The sequence below is a fragment of the Alligator mississippiensis genome, chromosome 5, assembly GCF_030867095.1.
Source record: "Alligator mississippiensis isolate rAllMis1 chromosome 5, rAllMis1, whole genome shotgun sequence".
NCBI classification, from domain to species: Eukaryota; Metazoa; Chordata; order Crocodylia; family Alligatoridae; genus Alligator; species Alligator mississippiensis.
The window spans coordinates 33,486,794-33,513,010 of NC_081828.1; the positions used below are offsets into that span (position 1 = coordinate 33,486,794).

At 40.1% G+C, this 26,217-nt stretch overlaps 2 protein-coding genes across 4 annotated transcripts in view; both read left to right on the top strand.

The window, feature by feature from the left end:
* CCDC18 (coiled-coil domain containing 18) overlaps positions 1 to 8,643 on the top strand; it is a 50,635-nt gene extending 41,992 nt beyond the window's left edge. For all 3 annotated transcript variants that reach the window (XM_019479059.2, XM_006265555.4, XM_059728058.1), the window contains 3 exons: positions 3,665 to 3,865; positions 6,508 to 7,022; positions 7,509 to 8,643. In XM_019479059.2, coding sequence (XP_019334604.2) covers positions 3,665 to 3,865; positions 6,508 to 7,022; positions 7,509 to 7,521 — 729 coding nt within the window. In that variant the 3' untranslated portion in view covers positions 7,522 to 8,643. The remainder of the gene's footprint in view (positions 1 to 3,664; positions 3,866 to 6,507; positions 7,023 to 7,508) is intronic.
* A 100-nt stretch (positions 8,644 to 8,743) lies between these two features.
* On the top strand, positions 8,744 to 25,674 carry LOC132243194 (retinol dehydrogenase 8-like). Its single transcript, XM_059728059.1, has 6 exons — positions 8,744 to 13,449; positions 17,482 to 17,643; positions 18,406 to 18,585; positions 20,030 to 20,123; positions 21,837 to 22,020; positions 24,807 to 25,674. Exons 1-6 carry the CDS (start codon positions 13,353 to 13,355, stop codon positions 25,026 to 25,028), a joined length of 939 nt encoding a protein of 312 aa, XP_059584042.1. The 5' UTR covers positions 8,744 to 13,352; the 3' UTR covers positions 25,029 to 25,674.
* The last annotated feature ends 543 nt before the right edge of the window (positions 25,675 to 26,217 follow it).

A 26,217-nucleotide genomic window follows, 5' to 3' on the forward strand; every position in this document is an offset into this window, starting at 1 on the left:
TGTTGCTTATCTCCTTCCTGGTCTGCTGCATGACGCACACAGAGGTTGTCTGTGCCACTTGTGGTGCACATGCTGCAGGCTGGCCATCCCTGCACTAATGGATCATCATTCATTGTCCATTGGAAAGATAGGGTGCCTATCCAAAAAAAATTGTTTTTGGATCAGAGATCTGACCTCACAGATCGTGCCATGGAAGACTTCAACCTCTTTATCAGTCCTACTTAGTGAAAACTGTTGGCAAGTAGGAGTTGCATTAACAGAGCAAATCCTGGAAATCTGTATCTTACGAAGAAAACATCCCAGGGTGCATCCAGACGTGCGTGGACATTTGGTTCCCTGAGGACAACTAGCAGTGGCATACCTTGCACCACAGCTACTTGTCCCCAGGAAACGCCCATGCCACACACGCTTTGGTGCACAGCAGGTTACCCCGGGCGTGATAGGGGAGGCAGGGGCCAGCACTGTGCTGGTCCCAGCAGCCTTGCCTAGGGTCCTGGGGGCCTCCCAGGGCTGCAGCTGTGGTGATCCTGCTGGGTGGAGCCTGGCCATCAGCCGCAGTACAGCTCTGGGTGGCCCAGCTCAGCTTTTCGGCAGCACATGCTTTCCAAGCATGCTCTGCTCTGTTGGGTTTTTTTTTCTGTAGGTTTTTTTGACCCTTGGATATCCAGGGGTGAAAAAAAACTGGGGGGAAAAAAACCAGCAGCACACGCACAGGCAGTGTGCCCTTGCAGTGTGAAGAACGCCGGACAGTGCAGTATGTGGTACTTCAAATGTGTTTGCAGTGCCACATACCACATGATTGTGTTTATTTGGATGCACCCCAGTGTATATTCCAAAAGGCCAAAGTTGTTTTTTATACTCTTATATTGATCCTGTCTAGAATCAGCATCACCTTTCATACCCCTCAGGAAATGACATTGTCATTATTTTGCCAAAAAAATACCTGAGAAAGATAGCAGATTGGTATAAAGAAAAAAGTGAAGATATACATAACCCAATTAGGAATACTATTACCTTGAGAGATTTTAGGATGAAAGGAAACAACCATAAAAAAGTAATAATTCCATCTAGCAAGATAGATAAAATGCTGCATCAAAGAAGCATTTGCAGCAATTGATGAGTCAGTTTTAAAAGCAATCTGAGGCCAGTTCAAATTTTGTATGGCTGCCTCTTCTTCCATATGGTTGATCTTCTTTCAGACCAAATCAACAAGGCTGCCGTTCCTTTAAAAACTGCAGACTGATTTCTGCTCTTTTATGGAGGCATCCAATAGCGGAAAACTGTTCCAAGAGTTTTTTAGGTAATCTTTTGCCTATGCATTTGAAGAAAGTGAGCAAGCAGCAAGATAAAACTAGTAATGAGAGGGGGTTAAAGGATCTTTTGTACATATCTGTCTGTGTCTCAAATGTATTCTGCTAGGAAAATGTATGGATGCAGATTTGGAAGGGTTACCAGACAACAGTATTTCCTTTTTTGGAAATCTGACTTGTCTTCACACCTTAAATAAGTGGTCTGGAACTGATGAAATCATCTGGAAGCACACTTTCCATTTAATTGTTGATTTTTCTTCTATTGAAGTTGAAGAAGGAGATTGCTACAAGGGGTAGAGGAGTGGGTTCATACATATATGACAAAATAGGCACCTGGAGTCTCCCATACTGATGGGATCCTTGCCAAAATCTTCAAGCATTGGGGAGAGGAGTTCGTCACAGTTCCATGCCCTCATCTTAAAGATCTATAATGATGAGGGAATCCCAGATAACCTCAAGGATGCCATGATCATGACAGTCTTCAAGAAAGGAGGGAAGTCCAACTGTGAAAATTCCAGCAGGATCACTTTGCTGTTCACCACAGGAAAGATAATTGCAAGAACCCTCCTGAACCATCCCTTTCACTTGCTGAAGAGCTTCTCTTGGAATCTCAGTGTGGGTTTAGGGCATCAAGAGGAACAACTGACATGATCTTCACTGCTTTCCAGCAGCAGGAAAAATGTAAATCCTTCTACATGGCCTTCTGACCTCACAAAAGCCTTCAACTCTGTCAATTGAGAAGTGCTATGAAGAATCCTTCTGAAGTACGGGTGCCCACTGAAATTAATTACCATTTTTTGCCTGCTTCATAATGGTATGTGAGCGGTGGTTCTCGATAAGGGATCTATCACAGAACTTTGTAAGATTAAGATGGGAGTTAAAAAAGGCTGTATCATCGCTCCAGCACTCTTCTTGAAATTCCTTACCACGATGCTACATTTGACCCACCAACAACCTTTCAGTCAGAGTGGAGCTAAACTACCAAATGGATGGTAAGCTGTTTTATCTTAGCTGACTTCAAGTCAAAACCACCGTGACCTCAATCATCAAGCTCCAGTATACTAATGATACTGTAGTGTGTGCTCACTCGGAAGCAGACCTTCACACAGTCGTTGATGTCTTTTTTGAGGCATACAAGAAAATGGGAGTGATGCTTAACATTCAGAAGACTAAGGCCCTACACCAACAAGCTCTTAATGAGCAAACCCCAGCTCCAGTAATTCAGGTTAACGGTGAGACTTTGGAGAAAGTTGAGTATTTCCTGTACCTCAGAAGCCCTCTCTTGCAGAAGGCTATCATTGATGAAGAAATCCATCATCATCTCAAATGTGCAAGTGCAGCCTTTAAAAGCCTGAGGAAATGGGTGTTCAAAGATCATAACATCAGATCCAAAACCAAGCTCATGGTTTATCAAATAGTCATGATCCCTGCCTTATTGTATGTAGCTGAGATGTGGGCAGCATACAAGATTCACCTCAAGTTGCTGGAGAAGTACTATCAGCACTGCCTGTGGAAGATCCTTCAAATCCAGTGGGCAGACAGATGCACCAACGTTGGCATCTTCTCACATGCAAACCACAAGCATCAAAGCAATGATCATAGACATCAACTTTGCCAGGCTGGCCATACCAGCCAGATATCCAACTCCAGACTCCCAAAGCAGGTTTTATTTTCCCAGCTTGGTTGAGGCTTATGCTCAAGGGCAGAGAAAGCACTTCAAGGATGTCCTCAAGGCTAACTTGAAAAAATGTAGCATCTATATCAACTTGTGGGATACTGTCACCCAGGACCACCCCAAATGGAAGAAGTGTCTGCTGCAAGGGTCTCAGTACTTTGAAACTTTACAACAACAATGGGAGAGAGAAAAATGGGAGTGGCAGAAACAGCATGTTGTGGACAAAACCAAGAACCTGGAGCCACCCACCTTGCATGGAAACACATGCCCCAGTTGCTACAGGGTCTGTCAATCCTGGATAGGTCTCGTCAGCCATTTTCAGATCCACAGATAAGACAATAATCCTCGATTGCAAGAGCTAGCCACAGTGATGATATGGCAAAATATCGAAGTGTATTGATGGGGTTGATGGAAGAGATTGATTTTTACTCAAGATTTTTTTCTAACTGGCTTGTTTGTTTTCTGAAAGTGATAGGTTTTCCAAGGTACAGATTGGCAGATTTAATTTAAACTGGAAAGGTAGAGTGTTTGTTTCTGTCAACAAATGAATTAATTTTTAGTTAAGCCTAATACGTTAGTATTGATGGGTTTTGAAGTTATTACTTGTATTCTTTTTAGTCTATAAATATGGTACATGAAATAAGAATAAAATAGCCTTTGTATTTCTTAAAACTTTTAGAAGCTTGCTCATCAAACAGACCAGGAAAAGTGGTATGTATCTATAGACACCCAGAAATCTGGCTCTCAGCATCTAAGTGGGCAGTTGCAGCAGCTGAAGCTGGAGTTAGAAGAGGCTCAAGACACTGTCAATAATCTGCAGCAGCAGCTTCAGGCCAGAGATGAAATAGTTCGTGCTGCAAATGAAGCACTACTTGTGAAGGTGAGTTATGAAGGCAACACGTTCACAGACAGCCTCTTTTTTTACCTTGTATTCTATCACCCCTTTGGCTTTTCCCCTACCCCCCTGCTTTCTTCCCCTCTCTCTTACCTGTTTTACTTTTTGTCTTTCTAATGTCTACCTATTTACATTCTCACTGACATCCTGCCACACTTTTAGCTTCTCTCGTTTTTTGGAGTCTCAGAACAGCAGAGACTCCCTATGCCTGAAGAAGGGTGACTGTGCCCAAAAGCTTGCCAAGAACTTTTTTCCAACTACTCAGTTGGTCTAATAAAAGATATCACATCTACTCAAAGAACCTTGCCTGCCTATGTTATACATGAGGCATTTCATGCAATTTCCATGAGTAAAAACAAATGAAGGGTCCCTTAAATCAAAAGTAAATAAGAAACAGAAACTAATTATCCAATTCTGATTTTTTTTAAATGACCCTGACTTACTTCATGCTCACTTTTATAAAAAAAATGGAAAGATTGAAAAGAGCTTACAGAAATGCTGGTATGGAAGGAATAATCCTATTCAACTTCTTCTATAATGTAAAACCATAATTTTCTTCCTTCTGTGTGGAAGGACTGGATTTGGGGAAAACAGAAGGAATCCTACACTTTGCAAGTGAAGATTGTCATTGTAGTTTGAATTAATACATGTGTACATGTTTTATAACTTTGTTTTTATATGAAATTATTTTTAAAGGCCTGTTTGTGTACTTTACACATGACAAACCTTGTATATATGTGGGTGTAACTATGTGCAATTATATATAAAATGTGTGTATGTTTATAAAATATAAAAACAGTTTTTTATAAATACACACAATCCTTAGAGAAATATGCACAAGTCTGTACAGTTCTGTATAAGTCCTTGTAATTTCTTCTTCTGCTAATTAGCCCAAAGAAAAGTATTCAGTCTGAACACACAGATGTGTTAATGTGGCAGTTTAGATAAAAATTTAGTTATTTGGTGGTGCTGGTTGTAGCTGTGTTGGTTTAAGGACATAGGCAGACAAGGTTATTTGGGTAAATTTGATGTTTTTTATTAGACAAACTGAATAGGTAGAACAATTGTTCTTTGAGCACAAGCACCCTTCTTCAGGCATAGGGAGAGTCTGCTGGTGTTCTCTGTGGTGTTGAATAGAAGCTTAAGTCAATATGCAAAATGCAAGTGTGTGAAAATGCAAATGTGTAGCAGGGAAGATCAAAGGTGATAAGAGTTAATAGATGTGAGACAGGTAGGTGGAGAGGAACAAAAGAGGGGAGTGTTGACAGGTGATAAAACTGATAAAATGTGGCTGGTAAAATGTAGAGAGGTTACCTGGGGTTATCCGATGGCAGGCATGTATTATGTGGCACATTATAATGTTACTGGATGTGCCTGCTATCCAATAACCCCAGATAACCTCTCTACATTTTATCACCTGTGGACATTCCCCATTTATTTTTCTCCTCCCCACCTACCTGTCTCATACCCATTAACTCCCATCCCCTCTGATCTTCCCTGCTATGCATTTCGCATATTGGTTTAAACTTCTATTTGACACTAGAAAGAACACCAGCAGACTGCCCCCAATCCTGAAGAAGGTGCTTGTGCCTGAAAGCTGGCAAAGACCAATTTTTCCAACTATTTAGTTGGTCTAATAAAACATATCACATTTTCCCAAATGACTTTGTCTGCCTAGTTATTTGGTAGAAATTTTACTTTATAGTTTGGTTGTGGTTATCCTGGGCAAGTGCAGATTATAAAGCCCTGAATTAAATTTGTAAATGCAGGAGACAAAGCACTTTCAGTTGAGGAAGATCCAGTTTTTAGAATTAACTGCCAGAGGAGATTAGACAAATCCCTGGTATGTCTACATGAGTCACTGCTGTGACTGCGTTTTCTGTGGATATAACCAAGCTACCTTTTAAAGTAGCTGCCCTTGAGAGCCCACAGCAGCATGGAACTTTACACACGTTACAAAACTGCTGAACAATATATAATCAGGACTCATAATAGAGATGATATCTTGTATTAGACCAACAACAGTTACCAAGCATGAAGACCATCAGAGGAGAATGCATAAGAGTGCTTTTTGAAAACCATTACATTTGGACAATGGAGGCTGTCAGCTTGGGCTGATTTGGAGTTGGGAGCTGACTTTTTGCTAGCAAGTAAGAGATAATAGGTAAACTGAGTGGCTTTGAAAAGAAAGATTAAGTAGCTTGCATTTGATGCAGTATATTAGAAGGAGGCAAAGAGAGGTGACATGGTTCAAAGCATTCAGTTAGGAAAATTGTCTTTGCAGCAACATTCTGAATAGATGCAACAAGGCAAATTATACTGTCCAGGGCCTGAGGAAAGGGTGTTAAAAAAGTAATGGATGCATTAAATCGGGATCTAGTGTGTAGGTGGATGGAGGATTACATCTTTTGAGATGTTATGTAGAAAGAATCATCAGGATTTAGATGTAGACTGAACATGCAAACTCAGATTATATGGCTGAATGATAGGCAGGATTATCATGTTGTCAGCAGTGGCTGATACAGAAATTAGCAGGGTGAGCTTGATACATGGAACATAATATAGAGGATAGTTTTAACTGGTGTTAGAATTTAAAAAAAAATATTTGTTTAATTTTTAAATTGTAGGAATCTCAAGTAACAAGATTACAGACCAGAATTGCTGGGCATGAACGAACAGAAGGTATCAAGCAGCTACCAATACCGCTTGTATTATCAACTCATGCATTGTTCAGTAATCAAGAACAGGATTCTTCCAGATATTCTCATGCTTCATATTTTAAACATAGAAAACTACGTCGATCTATAAGTGCTAGTGACTTAAGTGTTAAAGATAGCAATTCACTAGATCTGTCAAAAAGCACATTAGATGATTTCAAACAAATACTGATGTTACAGTCTTCAGTGATTCAAGACGGTCAAAAGGATTTTTTTCATACAACAAATAGGTTGAATGAATCTTCATTTGATCCCCTGACATTTGCTTTAGATGAAGATATGGCTTCTGACTGTAATGACTTCCAAACTCTTAGTGGAATGCTAAAATATATCAACAAAGAAATGAGGAAATCTGAAAATGCTTCTACACATGTATCGATCAATGCGAACTCAAAGGAAAAACAAGCATGTGCTTCTGTGATAGGGTAGGTATTTCTTAATTTAATTGTGAGACTGTTTACATAAGAAAGGTTAAGATTTGCAGGGGTTCCAAATTGTATCCAAAGTGTGGGTCTCATATGAGTGAGACCTTTTTCATGGACTCCTTCATCCCTTCCCTCCCCCCCTCCCCCCCCCCGAACTCCTCCCATTTTTTATAAAAATAAATTGTAAACTACTTTAAACTCAGCAATTGGTGTCTCTTGCAATGGTGGAAGCTAAGACAATCAAGATCCATTAGTGATTCTAGTCAAAGTTTCAGGCTACAAGAAAAAGACCATGGACTTCAAACCATAGCTAATTTATTTTATATTTGGTCCATTTCACAAAAGAGCTCATTTTAAAGAACAAAAATGAAAGCTAGATTACTACTATTATCTTTGTACAAATGCATTTTGATATGACATATTAAATAAGAAATTTGAAAGAGAGATTCATATTAAAAATATCTCTAATATGCATTATTATTTCAGGGACAAAGATTAAGAAGAAAAGATACCATCAGTCTGACAAGCAATAAAGCCAAAAGTGGAATTATTTCCAACACAACATAGAATTTAAAGAGGAAGTGTTAATATAGTAATGTGTATATATTTTAATGTATTTTTGTTGGCTGTAAATTGCAACCTTTTTATTTTTCTAAATTTATTATTATTGTTCTGAAATAATTTGTATAGTAATTCTGTTTTGGAAATAAACTTATTTTTTAAGGTTTTGTTGAGTTCTGGGGATAAATATAAATTGTCCAGACTTACTACAGCTTTCTAATTAGTTGCCTTACTCTTTTTATATCTAATTTCTACCTAAAAGTGCTATTAGGTATTTAAAAACTTTATTTTCTTTATACTGTAAATGAACTGTCATTAGTAAGAATTTTTTTTCCCCACTAAGCTGACAAATACTAAGGGGTTCTCAACCCCTGGCCTGTGAGCCAGATCCAGACACTGGGCCATGTCATCTGGCTCACAGGGCTCACCACAGGTCCATGGGGAGCCCCATGGCCATAGCTCTGTGTGTATAATCTGGTGCACAGGGCCCAATCCTGGCACTCAGGATGGAGCAGGGCCCCAAACTTCAATCCTGGTATGTGGGCATGGTGCAGAGTCTGAGTTGGCCTGCAGATCGACCACATGCTATTCGTCTGCCTGGGTGGCCAAAACCTAGAACACTACTGCTTTAGGCTTGATCATAATGTTCATTTATGATCATAAACATCACTATTACAAATCTTGCTACCACAAATAGTTTCATTTACAGTTTACTTCAGAATAGGTGCTAAGGAGAATTCTGCAGTAACGGGCCATTTTTATGGTCTAATTCTGTGGTAAAGAGAAGATGTGCCCTCAATGAAAACAGGGTAACCCACTATGGCTTAGCTTCCATTAGTAAATGACAGGGTAAGAGTGTGTACGTTTGGGCTTTTACCATGGCCTACTGACACAGTCAAGCCCTGGTTCTTTTTACTTCCACGATAAGTTATTTACTTCCATACTCTTGGAACTTGGTCATTCTCTAGCTGAAGCCCATGAAAAAGCTTCCATTACTTTCAGTAAAAACAAGTATGTATCTCATTTTTATAAACTGTAATAAAATTAATTGTTTTTTGCTGCTGCTGCTTCTTTTTAATATCACACAACTCAAGTCACAGACATACTTTTTAGCCAATTTAAAAGGGGGAGGAGAGCTGCTGCTCTGGAGCATGCAACAGCTGTTATAATGCAACTGTTATGTCTGCATGATCCTGTAGCAATACAAATTAGCTAAATCAAGGGCATCAAGGATAGGGCCTATGGAGCCCCCATCATTCAGTCCCAGACCTGGGATGGGTCCTCAAGTGGTGCTTACCTGGCAGGTCCTGGACATGTGCCACACACAGTTCCTACTCTGGAGTCCACTGTGCATACAGCATCAACGCAAGGCCAGTCTGGGTTGTCCCCACTTTTCTCCCCCACCCACCTCTTACGTGCTGAATCTGATGCCTATTTTGGCTGGTCCAGGATGTGATCTGAGTGTGGCATCCTCTCTGGCGGGTCTGGGGTGGGGGGGGCCCACATTGCAAATGGCACCATCTGGCTGGAGCAGAGTGCAGCACAGTCCCAGAGTAGCCAGAATGGGCCCTGGATCTGGTATGCAAAGGGGAGAGCGGGAGTGGGGGGAAGGGGAGTGGCTGTAGGCCTTATCTGCCCCACAGAGATAGCCTCACACTTTGTCTGGCCTGTGGACCAGTCCCATGCCATTCATCTGGCTCGTGGGTTGAACTAAATCACCCTAATTTTGGCTCTGAATGAAGCAGGATTAAAGTTGGAGCATTTTTGCTAGTTGGATCACTACAGAATTATACAGACATAACAGTTATATTTTAACAACTTATATTGGTATTGTTGTTGCATCAATTGTCATACCCTTAGGTTGTCGACAGATCAAACAATTGCAGAATTTTAAAGAGGGAGGGGACTTGGACCTCATGACTATGTTAGCTTATCCTATGGAACTGTGTGCGTCTATTCCTGTTCCACAATAAGTGAAGCTAAACTAGAACACTTTACCCCAGAATGAAATTGTTTCTAAATCGCATGGTATGATGTCGTCTTACGATGATTTAGAGAGGACGCACAAACCACTCGCAATCTATCACATCTGAAACTTAGTGAGGTCTTCCCTTTTTTCAATTGATATAATTTTCAACTTTTTTTTCCTTACCCCCTCAGCCATGAAAAATGCTTTGCTGGTGACCCTCTAACACATGTATTAAAAATACAGGTGCAGGGATGAAAGGTGAGAGTGAGATGAATTCAAGGACACTAAATCTGTTTCTGGTATACAATCTTGAATTTACACAATTAAGATTCCTAAAGCTTGATATTAGATTATATTACTAGTAAATTGTATGAGACAATATAGTGTACTTGCATGAAAAACATGTTAGCAAAGCTATTAGCTTGAAAAGTATTAAGTATTTTAAATTTAATACAAGAGGAACAGAAAATAATATAGTGCTGTTTAAAGATTTAAGGCCCATATTTGCATGCTCACCATGCTAAGGGTGTATCTTGGACTAGCACCCTGTATTTCAGCAGTTGTGCAGATGAATCAGTAAGTAGCTAGCTAGATAGTGCATAATCATTTTTATTCAGTGTCATGAAAACTTGTTCCTCCAGTGCAACTAGTCCATTACAAGCAGCGCTACAAACTCGGTTAACTAATTTTTGCTAGTACAGACGAGGTCTAAATGCTTTCATTATAAAGTACGTGTTTCTACAGTTCCGAATGTGCATGGCTGACTTCGGTTGTTTGAAATTATCCAGTGTAGCAAAAACACTTAGTTTAATTTTGAAAATAACTACATTCATTGTACTTTTTAAGCAAGCCTTGTATTTCTCTATCGTATAACAGCATCATTTTTTTTAATCTTTCCTCTAGAGTTGTCCTGAAGGATTTAAAAAAAAAATTGTGCACCGAGTTCACTCAATCTTTAAAACAGCAGAACAGTAAATGTTAAACCCCTCAAGCCAGGATTTCAAGTGGAAGGCCTAACCCAACCCACCCTTAATCACAGTCACATTATCACATTATTAGAATTCCATCAACATATGTTACATAAGGCCTAGCTAGCCCATCTTTCATGTGCTAAATATAAATGTGCATGAACAGCAGAAACATTTTGCCTAATAACTGAATCAGCTAAATGGAAATTGTTTATCTGGATGTTGATCAAGACCTATAGTTAAATTGAATCATAATTCCATTCATCTCTCTACTTTTGGATGTTTTGTCAATTTCAAACAATGTGGTTTGTTTAAAAAGTTAATTATTCTGCTTGATACACTAGCAAATGTATTTTTAATTGGTGTGCAAACCAAGGAAATCCATTATGTCATACCATAATTTTACTTAATTTCAATAAACCATTTTCCTGTGTGCAGAAGTAAAATGGTTAGTAAAATACTGGAACATTAAGCACACGTTTCTGCACTGTATTACAAAACAGCTTATTGAGATTCTTATAAATATTTTGTGCGTATAATAGCATTGCAATTGGCTGGATGTCATTCAGAAGTTTCATGATTTATTTTGTTGGTTTTGTGTAGCTGAAGAAAAATTACACAAGAGATTAATTTTCCATTTCTTACTGATTTGTTACATATTTATTAACTGTGCATATTATAACATTAAAGGTGGACCCAGGTCCAAATGCCACCCAACTTTGGAAGAATTCAGCTCTAAAACTTTCCAGTCCAGTGCTGTTTGGGTGCAGTGTACTTATTTTTCTTGATATCAAAATAAAAACTTTGGCCAGGGCCCCAAGGTATCTCCCCGAATTCTTTAAGCCCAATCAGTAACCAAACCCAGTATTTCAAAAGACGTTCTAGTACTTCTAAGGATGCCAAGGATTCATTTTAAGCTATCGATCCCATCACTCACTTGATTCTTAGGATGCCTATTTGTTTGCAACCCTTTCCATGATTTCCTTGCTCCTTATTAGGGAAAAAAAGAAGATCCCTTCTCACTCTGATCCTGCTGATATTGCAGAAAATACCACTCCTTAGAACAAGTGGTGCCGAAGGGATTGTCTGTATAACAGACATGGCATATTTTGAACTCTCTCCCTCTTCCCTCTAAAAAGGTGTCTCTGGCTTGATATCTCTTAATTTCTATTATCTTTTCCCATCAGCTTACTTAACATCACATATTCCACTCATTTTAATTATATAGTCACATATTTATCTCAGTACCAGTGTCTTACATAAGTTTTTAAATTAATAATAGAAATTTAAAATAATTTAAAAGTGTTAAAAGCATTGGAGAACCTCATGGGCCAGAGGGAGGCAGGCTGAAAATAATATGAGTAAAAGCTTTAAACATAAAGGAAAATCATACTGTATTTACTTAAATATAAGCTGAGGTTTTTTTCCCCCAATTAGCATGGGGAAAATGCCCCTTGTCTTGTATTCCATAGGAAGTGGAGGGGGAAGCAGGTGGCTGCTGTGGCTCTGACTGAGCTCTGGTGAGGGCCCATCAGACCCACAACAGCCTCCTGACTCACCCCCCATTTCCCCTCTGCAGCTTGTGCCCAGCCCACTCCCTTCACTCTCCCTGACTCTCAGGTGCAGCTGGGCTCCCACTGGTCCCCCTAGCTCAGAGCACAAGCCCTGATGCTGCTGCCTGGGCAGGCAAAGGCTGAGCTTCCATGTGCTGTGCTCCTGGATGGAGCAGCCCAAGAAGTGTCTGCAGGGTGGGGGCAAGGCAGAGACTGTGAGGAATTTGGGGGGGGAAGAAGCTATTGAGAGCTGAAAGCTGTGGGATGCAGGTGGTGGGGCAGGAAGGCTGCAGGGAGGAAAATGGGTGGGACAAAGGGCAAGGGCGCCACCTGACCCCTGCCCTCCCCCCACAGCCACTGCTTTCTGTGCTGTAGCAGTGGGGGTGGGATTTAAGGCAGCCCTTCAATTTTTAGGTTCTATAGCTGGCAAATTATAGCAAGTTTATAATCTTTCCATGTACAGAATCTAATTATTGGGAGTCATCTTGTATTTGAGTAAGTATGGTAATATGTTTTTGTGAGAGCAAGACTAGAACCAAACACAACCCTGAGGAATCTCTCAGAGGCACTTCCTGACATTTTTTGTACCTTTTCAGAACTAACCTTTTTTTCCATTTCACTTCTAGAAACTACAATTCTATTGGAACTTTTAGTTGTGAATATTCAATAGTATCAAGTCCTTGATTGCTTTCTTGGCAAAATCTTACCCCACTTCTGTATTTGTGGAGAGCCTTGACTATAATACAAGTGTGGTTCTCTTGCAAGAAAAAAAGAAAGCTTGAATCCCCTTAACAGCAGGGAGCTATTCTTCATAAGGCTCTTCCTTATAGCAGCATGGAGCACTTCTTGGGTACTGACCTTCACCCCCCACTTACATAACTGATGGGTACAACTCCAGTGAGGGCTGTAGTAGTGGCAGCAAAATAGGAGGTAGAAACTTATGTTACCAAGTACATGCAGCCCAATTGTTCAGCTGTTTAAAATTTTTATGGACAATTAACTTACAACATTTTAAGTTTAATGCAGTTTTTGCATTTCATGTGCTCTATATTGATGTTTCAGATGCATAGATTCATGCAGAAGGATGTGATCCTGTTTGTTTCCAGTTGGAGATTATCCCTCTTAATCATACAATGTCTAGGTGTGCATTTTCAGATTTGTTGACTCAGTAAAACTAAAGCATTAATAACCAGTACCATTAAGCTTTAGTCACAGTATTTTAGTTGTAGCTTCTTGGGTCTGCAAGAATCCTCGTTGTAACTACCATCCACGTCAAGTAATGACTCAAAAAACTGTACTCATTACCGGTTGCTCCTCAGGAATTGGACTGGCCTTGGCTATAAAACTGGCCAGGGACAAACAGAAAAGATTTAAAGGTAATGCTGTTTCTGTTTACTATTACATACTACCATGTCGTCTATGTTAGTCACTTCAATATGTTTGTCACTTAGCTGCTCTGAGCCTTTCAGATAGGGTGGGATCTAAGTCTATATAAATAATAAATATTGTGCCGTAATAGGGAGGACTGAATTAAGTGCAGGTTTCTCACTGTCTGGATGGATTTTAATTAACATGTACCTGGGTTCTTGGTTCAAACTCCTTTTCCTCCACTCTTAGTTTCAGTTTTTCCTGTTGGGAAGATGCACAGCAATATGGACAGCTGCCAATTCTGCTACTGTACTGAAACTGTTTATTTGGAACCAGTGGACTATAAGAAGTATAGAATTAAAGTTGAAATTTAATTTCATCTTTAAAAAATTACCATCTGCAGCATGTTATGTGAATATTATTTTTTTATAGTTCCATTCTACTGTTGTAGCTAACTTTGGTGTTAGCAGAATTTTGTTTGGTCTAGCTGCAATTTTCTACGTTGGGAGGAAAACATTGTGTTTTGAGGGAAGGGGGCAGTTAACTGTTTTTGAGAAGAAGATTCCAGTGTTTCAGTCAGACAAGGTAAATCTGATATCTTTTATTAGACCAACTCAAATAGATGGAAAAATTCTTCTTTGCAAGCTTTCAGGTATAAATACCCTTTGTCAGGCTAAGGAAGCATCTGCAGTTGGTGTGTGCTCTTCCTGGATGGAATGAATAGTAAAGAAGTCAGAAGCTAGTATGCATGCAAGAAAGGCAGTCAGTGAAGATGTAAATTGAGGAGTCAGTGGGTGAGAGAGAGGCTGGGAGGGGGCGGGGTAGGGGAATAAATGTTGCAGGTAAGTAGTGGAGAGGTACCTAAAGAGTTAGATGTTAGGCAGGTTATAATGTGTCATAAATCAAATGTCTATATTTAGTCCATGATTTTTTGTATCTGGGAGGTTGATTAAGTGAAATTCATGAAGTGGAGTGTTTCAGTCACACACTTTGGAGTAGGAAAACTTGGTTTCCCTTTCCATACAGAAGGGAAATATTTGCTATGATTGTAGAGTAGCCAAGAGGTGGATTTAGTATCTTGGGTAATTCAGTAGACAGTGTTCACTCTCTGCAAGTATTGTCTCATTCATCAAGAAGTAATCTGAAAGCTGAACTGTACCAGCAGTTTTGCAGTCTGTAAAATCATTTGTATTTTACTTTCTAAAAAAAGGTCCTAGCTGTTCTGAACATGCTGGCTATGAAAGACTCAGGTCAGCCACGGACAGACCCTCCCACTCTGCCATCCCTGCACCAGGCTGCACCCAGCTGGGGGTTGCCCCCAACCTCGACCTCAGCCAGCCAGAGGGGTTCTGTGCTAGGGAGCAGAAGGGCAAGACAGACCCTGCTTTGCTGGAGCAGATAGCACAGCCCAGGGCTGAAAATCATCCTGGTATACTGGGGAGACTGTAAGTTAACTTGAACCAGGAAGGGATCTCAGACAGACGTTCCATAAACCAGTTTGACTTAAATTGGTTAAGTCTGATACTACATCCAACCAGGTTTACTTAAACCAGTTTTGGAAAAGTAGTTTAAATGCACTGAACTTCTGTTAAAGAAATTAGGCAATTGTGGTGTCAATGCCTACACAGTCAGATGGGTCGCAAATTGGCTGGAGGGCTGCACCCAGAATGTGGTGGTGGATGGGTCTTTTTCAACCTGGAGGGATGTGGGCAGTGGGGTTCCGCAGGGCTTGGTTCTCAGGCCCACACTGTTCAACATCTTCATCAGCGACTTGGACAAGGGGGTGAAACGCACCTTGTTTAAATTTGCGGATGACACTAAGATGTGGGGAGAAGTGGGCACACTAGAAGGGAGGGACAGGCTGCAACTAAATCTAGATAGGTTCCAGGGGTGGGCGGATGAGAACAAGATGGGATTCAATACTGACAAGTGCAAGGTACTGCACCTAGGGAGGAAGAACCAGCAGCATACCTCCAGTCTGGGGAACTCCCTTCTCGTCAGCACAAAGGTAGAAAAGGATCTTGGTGTCATTATTGATGCCAAAATTAACATGGGCTGCCAATGTGGGGACACGGTCAGCAAGGCTAACCGCACCTTGTCATGCATCCACAGATGCATCATGAGCAGGTCCAAGGAGGTGATCCTCCCCCTCTATGCGACACTGGTCAGGCCGCAGCTGGAGTTCTGCGTCCAGTTCTGGGCGCCGCACTTCAGGAGGGATGTGGACAACATCGAGAGGGTCCAGAGGAGGGCCACTCGTGTGATCAGGGGTCAGCAAGGCAGGCCCTACGAGCACAGGCTACGGGACCTGAACCTGTTCAGCCTCCACAAGAGAAGGCTGAGAAAGGATTTGGTAGCCGTCTACAAACTGGCCAAGGGGGACCAGCAGGCTATGGGGGAGTCCCCTTTTCCCCGAGCACTCCCAGGAACAACGAGGAATAATGACCATAAGTTGACAGAGAGTAGATTCAGACTAGATATCAGGAGGCACTACTTCACAGTCAGGGTGGCTAGGATCTGGAACCGACTTCCAAGGGAAGTGGTGCTCGCTCCTACCCTGGGGGTCTTTAAAAGGAAGCTAGATATTCACCTAGCCAGGGTCATTTGACCCCAGCATTCTTTCCTGCCCATGGCAGGGTGTTGGACTTGATGATCTGCTCAGGTTCCTTCCTACCCTACCTACTATGAAAACTATGAAACTATAAACCTGTTTCTGATCACTTAAACTGGTTTATGTGTAACTTCTGTCCTTAGCCTGGAGGTTCCCAAAGCTGAGTGCTCACTGGTTGTCTTCTATGCTCCTCCTGCCCCCCCCAACCCAATGGAGGTGGTATGGAGAACAAGCTGGAGTGCAGAGATGCTTCAAGAAGCCCTTCACTTCTTGAGGGTTATTCTTAAAACACTTCTTTGGCTGTGCCCATCTCTACCCTTGCTGTCTGGAGTCCTTTAAAATGTGCATCCAGGACCTAGGCTCCTAAGTCTTTTTTAGGTGCCTAAACTTTGGTCCCTGTTACCAAACAACTTGGCCATAGTTTTTTACAGTATTTTCTCTTACTTATAGGAAAATAACAGTGCCTTGTTGTAAATTTGAATACGTAAATGGTTTGTTTCTCCATTGGGTACCTTGAAAGTCAAATTGGGGAAGTTATTATTGTTAGGGTGACAATATTTGGATTTTAGGGAGCACTGGATTTGCATCTGAATAAAGGCTTTTTTTTTCTGTCTCAGCAAAAGCTACTGGTCACAAGACAAAATTATATATTAAAATAACCTTGCAAATGCTTAGGCAAGCAGTTTTCTAACAAGGTCATAGTGTTAGAGCCCATTGTGTAAGAAGAACAAGATGCAGCCCACCAGCTATCATCAGTAGATAAAGTAGAAGCAAGACCTTGGAGATGAAGGAGTCAGCAAGAAACCAGAAAGAACCAGCAAGTGACCAAAAGAAGCAGAGGTCAAAGTCTTACGCGTGTGCTCTTAGCAGAGAGGCACGTAAATGAATGAAATGCATAGACAATTTCATGCTAATGAAGTAAACAGAGGAGGAGCTTGAGATAGGAGGAGAAATGGGTGGAACCAGAGGTGGAGTGAATGTTAATGCACATGAATCAAAGTGTAAAAAATGTGAAAAGAAGTAACGTTCACTGCAGGTCCCCTGGTTCACGGGCTGTGTGTCTGTGAGGGACCTTTGCCCGAAGCTGTCTCCATTCTGAATAAAGCTGTTGCAAGCAATGCGTGCTGGTGTTTGCTCCCTGCTTGCTCTGACTAATGATAACAGGATCTATAAGCAATTGGATCATCTTCTCCCTAGTCGTTGGGTGCCGCATGGAGTCGGGGTATAACAAGTATTATATAAAAATTAAAAATACATTTTCTTTGCTATAGGTTTTTGTTCAGACCCTATCATTGTGATATTTAACTACTAAAATATGCTTTCAAAAATGAATTTGGAAATTGTAGTCTTAGTAATTAATCTTTCTATTATGAATGTTATATTCTCTGCAGTTACATTTCTGATTATTACTGTTTATGATACTTTGTAGTATATGCCACAATGCGGAATCTGTCCAAGAAGGAGAAACTTGAAAAAGCTGCAAACAACATATTGGGTAAAACCCTGGAAATAAAACAACTAGATGTCTCTGATGAAGAGTCTATTAAAACATGTGTCAATAACATCCCTGAGAGGAGAATTGATATCCTAGGCAAGTAATAAATATGAATAGAAAAGTGCGGAGTAGTTGGGAAATGTCATTTAAATTCAGCATTAAATATTTAGGAAAGGTTCTGGTAGACAGTGTATTTAAAGAATAAATGTTCTGAAGGCATCAGTATAAATAAACACAATCAGTATTACCATTCACTTTTAAAGTGCCTTCTAGTCAAGTTGTTCTAGACATTATGAAAATATTAAATAAATCTCACTATATTGTGTTGAAATAGGGAAGCATTTCAACCATATTTTACATAAGGAGAAAACTCCAGACACAAAAAGAATAAATTATTTCTTCAAGATCATATAGTAAAGTTGTGTTAAGACTAAGAACATAAAACTCTGATTTCCTGATTCTTCATCTTACACTTCAGACACATGACAGAGTAGGCACATTAGATGGCTGTTTATTTACACTAAAAGTAGGTTGAATATACACTTTAAAGCAAGGCATTATACATTGCATTCTCCCCATTTGTATTGATAGGTATAGTTCCATTTTATTTATTACAATGCTTGTAAATGATCTGATATTTTACATTACTTAAAAAAATGTTATAAAATAGCTCAGAGGGAAGGCAAAAACAATCAATTTTAAATATGTTCTCATGGTTTAAGTCAGAAGAAGAAAAATGACTCTTGTTTATTTTTTTACCCTTTCTTTTAGTTGCTCCTTTCAACCAGCATGTATTTTCCAATAAAATTGCCAAGTTAATGTTTATTGCACTTACCACTCTATTTTTCATATCTATAGTTAGCAATGCTGGAATGGGGCTCATTGGACCTATAGAATGCCAGACCATTGATGAGATGAAGACTGTGATGGATACCAACTTCTTTGGACTGGTTCGACTCCTGAAAGAGATTTTACCTGATATGAAGAAGAGAAAAAGTGGACATATAGTCATAATAAGCAGCGTCATGGGATTACAAGGCAAAATATTTTGTACTAATGGTTTAGTTGTGTCTAGAAAAATGTACTTGTGAAACCATGAACTGAAAAAAGTGAGATCTAGTGAGTAAAGCTTTTGCTTCCTATGATGCTGAAGCTGCTAGTTTACAAACATGGGACTCAGTTATGCTATCGTTACTCATGCTGTATGATATCCTACTATGCAGCTATTCTCAGCAATTTTAATGGGACTGTTTGCAGAGTGAAGTACTGCACCATGTGGGTAAAACTAGCAGATTTGGACCTAAATAGCTATCTTTGAGTTTTGTAGAGAATAGGACATTACTCTTTCACAATATAATTGTATGTAGAAATGTCTTTCTCTCGTTTAAAGATACTCTGGAGAGAAGACAAATGCATTTATAGTTTATGCAAAGACATTAAAATTTGATTTAAAAAGTCTTCTTCCTTAAGGAATTTTTAATAGAGCAATCTGAGATTTTTAATTAGTGCATTTGTTTGGGGAAGATTTCTCAACAGTGTATTTAAGGTGGTCTTTCAACACCTCCACCCAAAAGAAAAATACAGTCAACACTCCAGACTTGAAAAAGCTTATGGTAGTTTTGATTTATCCAGCAGGTCCTTTGCCACTTCCATTTAAACCCTCCATATCCCAAACAGTTTCATATTCTTTCTGAAAAGTTTTCCCTCTAATGAAGCTGCCACTTACTATAAAAAAAAAAACCCTTCCCATTAGAGTCAGCTAATTTTGCAAGTAATTTGGTCTTCCATCCTGTATAAACTTTTTTGCATGTGTATTTTCAGTTACTTTAATGTGGCTTTAAGGTGGATTATTCCAGTGAGTTAGGGGGTCATACAGTTAAGACACTAGCTGTAGAAGTTACTTATATGAGCAATGTCATGCTTGCTCTGTTGACATATACCTCCTCAACATCCCCAAGGAGAAACAACTCCAAATCTCATTGAATCTTAAATCAATCCTGCTGTTATAATGCTTTGGTTTGGAAATTATGCAAACTGCATGGTACATGTAGAGCCCTATACATGTGACCAGTGTATAAGAACCCAAAATACTTAGCACAAACATACACGATAGGCCATATCCTCAGCTGTGATCAAGGAGCAATTTTAAAGTTTCTCTGATTTACACTAGTTGCCATTAGTACCCTATAACTACAAGTAAGTTGCAGAAGAGCCTCAGCAAAATGCCTTTCCTCTTGACAATCACTGATCAGTGTATGTGTCAAAAAAAAGATTTTGCCATCCACATACAGTTATTAGGGTCACTTTTAACATTTCAGATATGTTACTGTTAAATTAGCCCAGCCTCAGTGAGGATTTTTTTATGCCTTTACAACCACAAAAAAATTAAGACTTTTTAGAAAATGCAAGATGTTCTAAAATTCAAAATTATCTTAGCATCTTCCATGAGATAAGTTTCTAATGGTTCTGTTTTTGCCTTCAGGTATTTTGTTTAATGATGTATATGCTGCATCTAAGTTTGCTGTGGAAGGATTCTGTGAAAGTTTAGCCATACAGGCACTCCAATTTAAACTTCGGTAAGAATTGATTCGGAGATGTGGATGGATTTCAGACTATACTTTAAAATATATCATGAGTTATAATTGGTAGTTGTGCAGCAACAGCAGTTTTATAGTGGGCTCTTAGCCAGGAAAAAAAGGATAAAGAATTTTTCTTTAACTGACCTTGTGGAAGGTATTCATGTACAAAAATGCACTGAAACCTCCTTGCATAAGCTCCTTGCCTTCCCCACTAAAGTACCGAAAATGTTTATATGGCAATGTAAAGCTACCTTTAGACTGGACAGCATAGGTACTTTGAAAATATGCGTAGTTTATGTGCACATCCCTGGGAACATGCACTCTCAATCTACAGTATTACAGGGATGTTGTTATAGACATGCAATATGTTTGCCTCAGTATATTTTATCTAGTCTTTGTGCTCATTTATGAGAACTCCCAGGAGAGGCTTAAATTAAAATAATTCTTTAACATTTTTATATGTAATACAGGTATGTACAACCATTTCCATAGCATTCAGTAGGAATTGATCAAGATAGTGAGGGAGATAGCTACAAGTCAAGGACACAGGATAGCAAAAATTATATAGAGAAAAAGGGTGTGGTGTACATGGCAGGGCCTAATTTTTTAAATATAGCTACCCTTTTATTTTAATGTTATTGTTTAAAGAGTTAATAAGATGTGTATGTGTAAGTAGTTAACTTGTATGCAAGAGCAGCATTGAGCAGACTGCAATTTGGGGGTTCTGCTTTACAATTAATAGCATGATACAGCCTAAAAATTAGGGTGAAGTATAGGTATTCCTTATCATGTAACACAGAACTGGAATTACTAAGGATCTGCTGTTGCAAAGATCCTGTTCAAAGAGGAAGTAAGTACGTTTTGTGAACAGAGAGGTAAAAAAACAGTTTTGTAAACTGAGATGCTTAAAAAACAGATTGGAACTGGAGAAGGAAGTGGTTTAATGACTTAATGTAGTTTTGAAATTTGCTGTTATGGATCTCTGGGCAAAAAATGACCTCCTCCAGCAAGCCCATCAACAGCAAAAGTCTGTGCAGATGTGCTAAGTATTTATACAGTTCTTAGTATTGCACTATAAAGTGCTTCATAAGGCACTTTATACTGTACCAGAGACTCAGACCAAAGAGACTCAGCTTTTGAGTTCTTTCCTTCTCTCTTTCCTTCTTTCCTTTCTGCCTTTCTTGCTTTACTTCTGCTCTTATTAGCATGTGAAACTCTGATGAAAAGGTCATTTATAATTTTGTCCAGAAGACAGTGAAGTTTATGGTTGTCCTTAGCTTTTTGTTGCAGAGTCCAACAGTTGTGAGGCAGCACAACCCTCCTTCCTTGGCCAGCCTGGAACACGTGTTTCCTACCCCTCTAGCCAGTCTGGAATGTGCACGCCACATGTGGCACAATCGCAGACTGGGCAGGCACATGGCACAAATCCTGGACAGGCTGGAGGTGGGTGCCATAGGTGCCACATGTCCCAGAGTGGGTACCACATGTATTGAACATCCTGGACTGGCCACAGCAGGTGCTGCATGTGGTGCACTTTCTGGGCCCTGCATGTAGAGCTGGTGTGGTGGTGTGTGGATCACCCGAGACCCAGTGGCAGCACTGGGATCTGGCCTATGGGCCATCTTTGACATTGTTTGTCTATAAGAATGGTAGAGTTGCATGTTTCCCACATAGGAAAAAAACACTAATATAGTTTTGTTTCTGGAATAGGCTAAGTTTGATTGAACCAGGACCTGTGATCACAGAATTTGAAAAAAAGGTGTATGAAGATGGAATGAAAATGGACCTTTCGGCTGCAGATGAAGAAACAGCTCGTATGTTTGCTGATGTTTACCTTAAAAATTACAATCAGATTTTTCAAAGCCTGGGACAAAGTGCTGAGGAAGTTGCAGAGGTATTCACTGGTATTACTTTGTACAATATAAGAATCCTGTAGTTGTTTGCTTATAGAACTATACTTAATTGCAAAATTATTAGATTTAGAATTTAGAAAAAGCGTAAAATTCTTCAGGTTTTAAAAAGTAAGTATGACTTAATCTTTAATACTATTAAATAGAGAACTGTAACAACTCATCTCATGAAACCTTGTGGATTACAGTGTCACCTGGAGTCGAGATGAGATTTCTGTCACTGAGGGACTGGTATATTCTGTGGCTTATGTAGAGCTTTAGAGCAAGTCAATCTCTGCCTGAGATCTGTCCATAGAGGGGAAAAGTTGACACCATCAGGGAAACTAGAGGTTTAAAAATTGTGCTTTGCTCATGGTGTCATAGAATTCAAAGCAAAAATTCATCTAGATGATGATGGACAGCTTTAAAACAAGAGTACATCTTTAATACACAAAATACTAATTCAGGCCATGGTCCTGCCTTAGAAGAGTCCGTACTCCCATGCTTCACCATTTACTTCAGTAAGGCGCTACATGGGTGCATAGGTCTGTCTACATAAAGAGTTGCAACATCAGGAAGCCTGCAGGGTCCCGCTAACTTACTGTTGACCTTACAGACTATGATTCTTAATGATTTTTAGTAGGGCTGTCAGTTAATCATAGTTAATGTACTTGATTAACACAAAACAAATTAACGCATTAATTTTTGTAATGAGCATTAATCACACGCATCCATTTTGACCAGGGGTGGGCAAAATATGGCCTGTCCCACACCTTCTTCGGACTTGGCCTGGTGAAGCAGACCAGCTTTGGACCAACCGGAACGCATTTGCACAGCCCTGACCTCGGCCCACCCTGCACCTGCTCCAGGCCGCCCACCCACTCTGAGCAGAGGCAGCAGCCAGGCAGAAGCTGCTGCTCAGCTCGAGGGAAAAGCGACTCTTCCCCCTGCCTGCTGCTGGGCCCTTCTTGCTGCAGCTGCCCAGAGCCTATGCCCGGGCTGCCCTGCGGCTTCTCTCTGCCACTGTCACTGCTGCCTCCAGCCCACACATCAGGCCAGTGGTGGAAGTGCAGAGGAGCAGTAGGGCAGCCTGTGTGGGCAGGTGCAGCAAGAAGGGTCTGGCAGCGCTGAAGGGGAGGGGTCGCTGTTTCCCTGCACCGAACAGAAGCTTCTGCCTGGCCGCTGCCACTGCTCAGTGTGGGCCGGTGAGTCTGGAGCAGGCACAGGGTGGGCAGGGGTCAGGGCTGTTTACACAAGTTCCAGCTGGCCTGCTCTGGCCAGCAAAAGTCCAGAGTGGGCATGGGGCAGGCCAGGGTTGGGGCTGTTGGTGGTGGTGAGGGAGAAGCCGCAGGGCACAGGGGCTCCAGGCTGTTGGGTGGTGGGGGTTGGGGGGTGGTGCTGACTATTGCTTAACTGTGTGATCAAAATTGTGATTAATTGCAACTATTTTTTTTAATCTTGCAATTAATTATTCATTTTTTTTAATGGTTTCTCATCCCTAGTTTCTAGCTTTAGCATGTTGCTCTTCCCAGTTAAATTACCGGAGCACTGACTTCCATGGGATGAGAGTTAGATCCTCACTGTGCACATCTGAAAATCCCACACACAGTATATTTTAAAAAACTGTACTTGTTTTAAATAGAATAAGGCCCCCAAATTGCACAGCAGTCAGTATACTGTGTGTAAACTGGCAAATATGAAGTGTCAGGCCCTCTTTACATGCTTCAGGTATCTTGTATGTAGCTAGTTGACCTTGAGACCAGCTACACATGCAAAGTACCTATCATACTATAAAAAGCTTCAACCTGCTATAAAGTTAGACACAGGGATCCGGAGTCCTGCAGCTGTGGAAGCTGAAACCCAGCTGGGTCCCAAAGCCAGGGGATGCAGGTGCCTTGGGGGTGTGTTCAACTCCTGGGGCTGGGGGATCACAGCTGCTGCCATCTCTCAGCCTCTGGGGTTCATGAAACGCCTGGGGCTGGGGGATTGCAAGTTATAATCCCCTAGCTCTGATGGTGCATGGGATGCCACCACAGCTGGGAGCCCCTAAACTGAGGGGGCTCCCATCTGCCACAGCTTGCTTCTTGTTGGTGCAGGGGGAGCCTAGGATTGGATTCCCTCTGTACCAGCAGTAAGGGATGATGGGACCTAATGCACAATCCCAGAATCACACCTCCTGCCATGCACATGTGCAGGTAAAGGTGTAAAGGTTTAATTGCTTATTAAATCCTGTCACACCTTTACCTGCACATGTACAGGGGCCCTCATTCTCACATTTGATACGACATATAGTATCTGAATTAAGAATTTTTGCCTCAGCCTTCATTTTTACTAATTTCACATTTTGTTCACCCAAATGACATGACTCAACAACTCATATTGGTATAGATCAGTTAACAAGTCTGAAAATGTAGTTGATACATACAGCCCAGTTGCAGAGAGATCCCTGATGAGAGATACTGATTTTCATGTACTCTGCCACTGATCTCGAACTAAGTAGATTTTTTATATTTTTGTGTAGTAAAACAATTGACGATATTATCTTTTAAAATTGGAAAATAAAACTATGCTACTTGGCCTCAAAAGGAAACAAGTTTATATAGTTTCCAAATAATACTAAGCAAAAGCCTTAATGCATTTTAACCACATTCAAATATGGTCATATTTCCCAGGGGAAATTGGAAAACTCTAATGCTTGCTCTACCATTCTGCTTGGTGAAAACCAGACTTTTACATGTTTACTTTGATAAATGATATTTTGTAGTTATGGTCCCATTTCTCATTTTTACAGCACACGGTAAAGATAATTCTTACAGAAAATCCACCCTTTCGCCATCAGACCAACACCTTGTATACCCCAGTAACAACTCTGAAATATGCTGATCCAAACGGAAATCTACCTATTGATAGCTTCTACAAAATGGTTTTTCATCATGACAGAATCTTCCATGCAAGTCTTAACTTTTTCAAACTGCTGAGATGGAGCAGTAGAAAGAACATTGCATCTATTTAGTTGATATATCAACATTGGCTTATTTTGAATTTAAAGTTCCCAGACCAGTATTTTGAAGATAAATGCTCTTGCCAGATCTGTTGTTAATAATTTTGGTTATCTTCTTTATGTACAGTTGTGCCTCGTAAAAATATTAGACTTATGACTATCAATATTTTGAATGTCTGTAGTCAACATTTATTGGAATTAAAAGTGAAACCTCCTGAGAGCAGTACAAAAAAATCTTATTTGTAGAACCTTATTGTAATATATAAGTGCTTTGCTAATAGTCTCAGGGGTTTAGGTTGTAGCCGTGTTGGTCTAAGGACATAGGCAGACAAGGTTCCTTGGGTGAATTTGGTATCTTTTATTAGACCAACCCAAATAGTTGGAGAATATTTATTAAGCAAGCTTTCGGATTCAAAAACTCTTCGTCAGGCTAAGGAAGTTTCAGCAGTTGGTGTGTGCTCTTCCTAGTGATTCTTGAATCACCTACTACCACCTAGCTCTCTAATACTGTATTTTAGAGTGTTAGAACAAGCTTGTTGTTAATAATATAAAAGATGTACAGATTTTTAAAATTGTCTTAAAATATAGTAACTGGAAAGTTTAAACAACTGATGTGTGTTTTAGTTTTTGTATAAATAAAAGAACATTGAATGTGTTATTTTTTTAAATGATGCTGCTACTCCTAAAGGGTCAAATTCAGCTTTGATATAATTTAGTAGGAGTCAGTGCAATTATCACAGAAATTAATTTGACCCAAGAAGCTTAAACACAATGCTTTGTGTATTTATAATCACTTTTTTATAATATCTTATGGTTATTTCCTTTTTTTATTAGGAATACATCAATATAATGAAGATTTTCCAAGCTGGCACCTAAAACTGGAGACTCTTAAAAATCCATATTTAGTTTTCTAGATAAATGCATTTAGATTTTCAAAAGCGCTGAATACATGCATCTCCCACTGACTTAATTGGGAACTTAAGTTGTTCTCTGTATTTGAAAACAAGACTCTTTTTACCTAGGTGTTTAAATATAGGTTTAGCAACCTACAGTTTCAGGCACCCAGATTTGAAAATGCTGGTCCTCAGCTGTCCTACATTTACTGCTATATTTGAATACCTGTAGTAGTCTGTTAAATTATGCCAGTTCCACTGACTAGTTCTGACACATCCTTGGGTTCCGCATACAAAGTCAGGTTTTC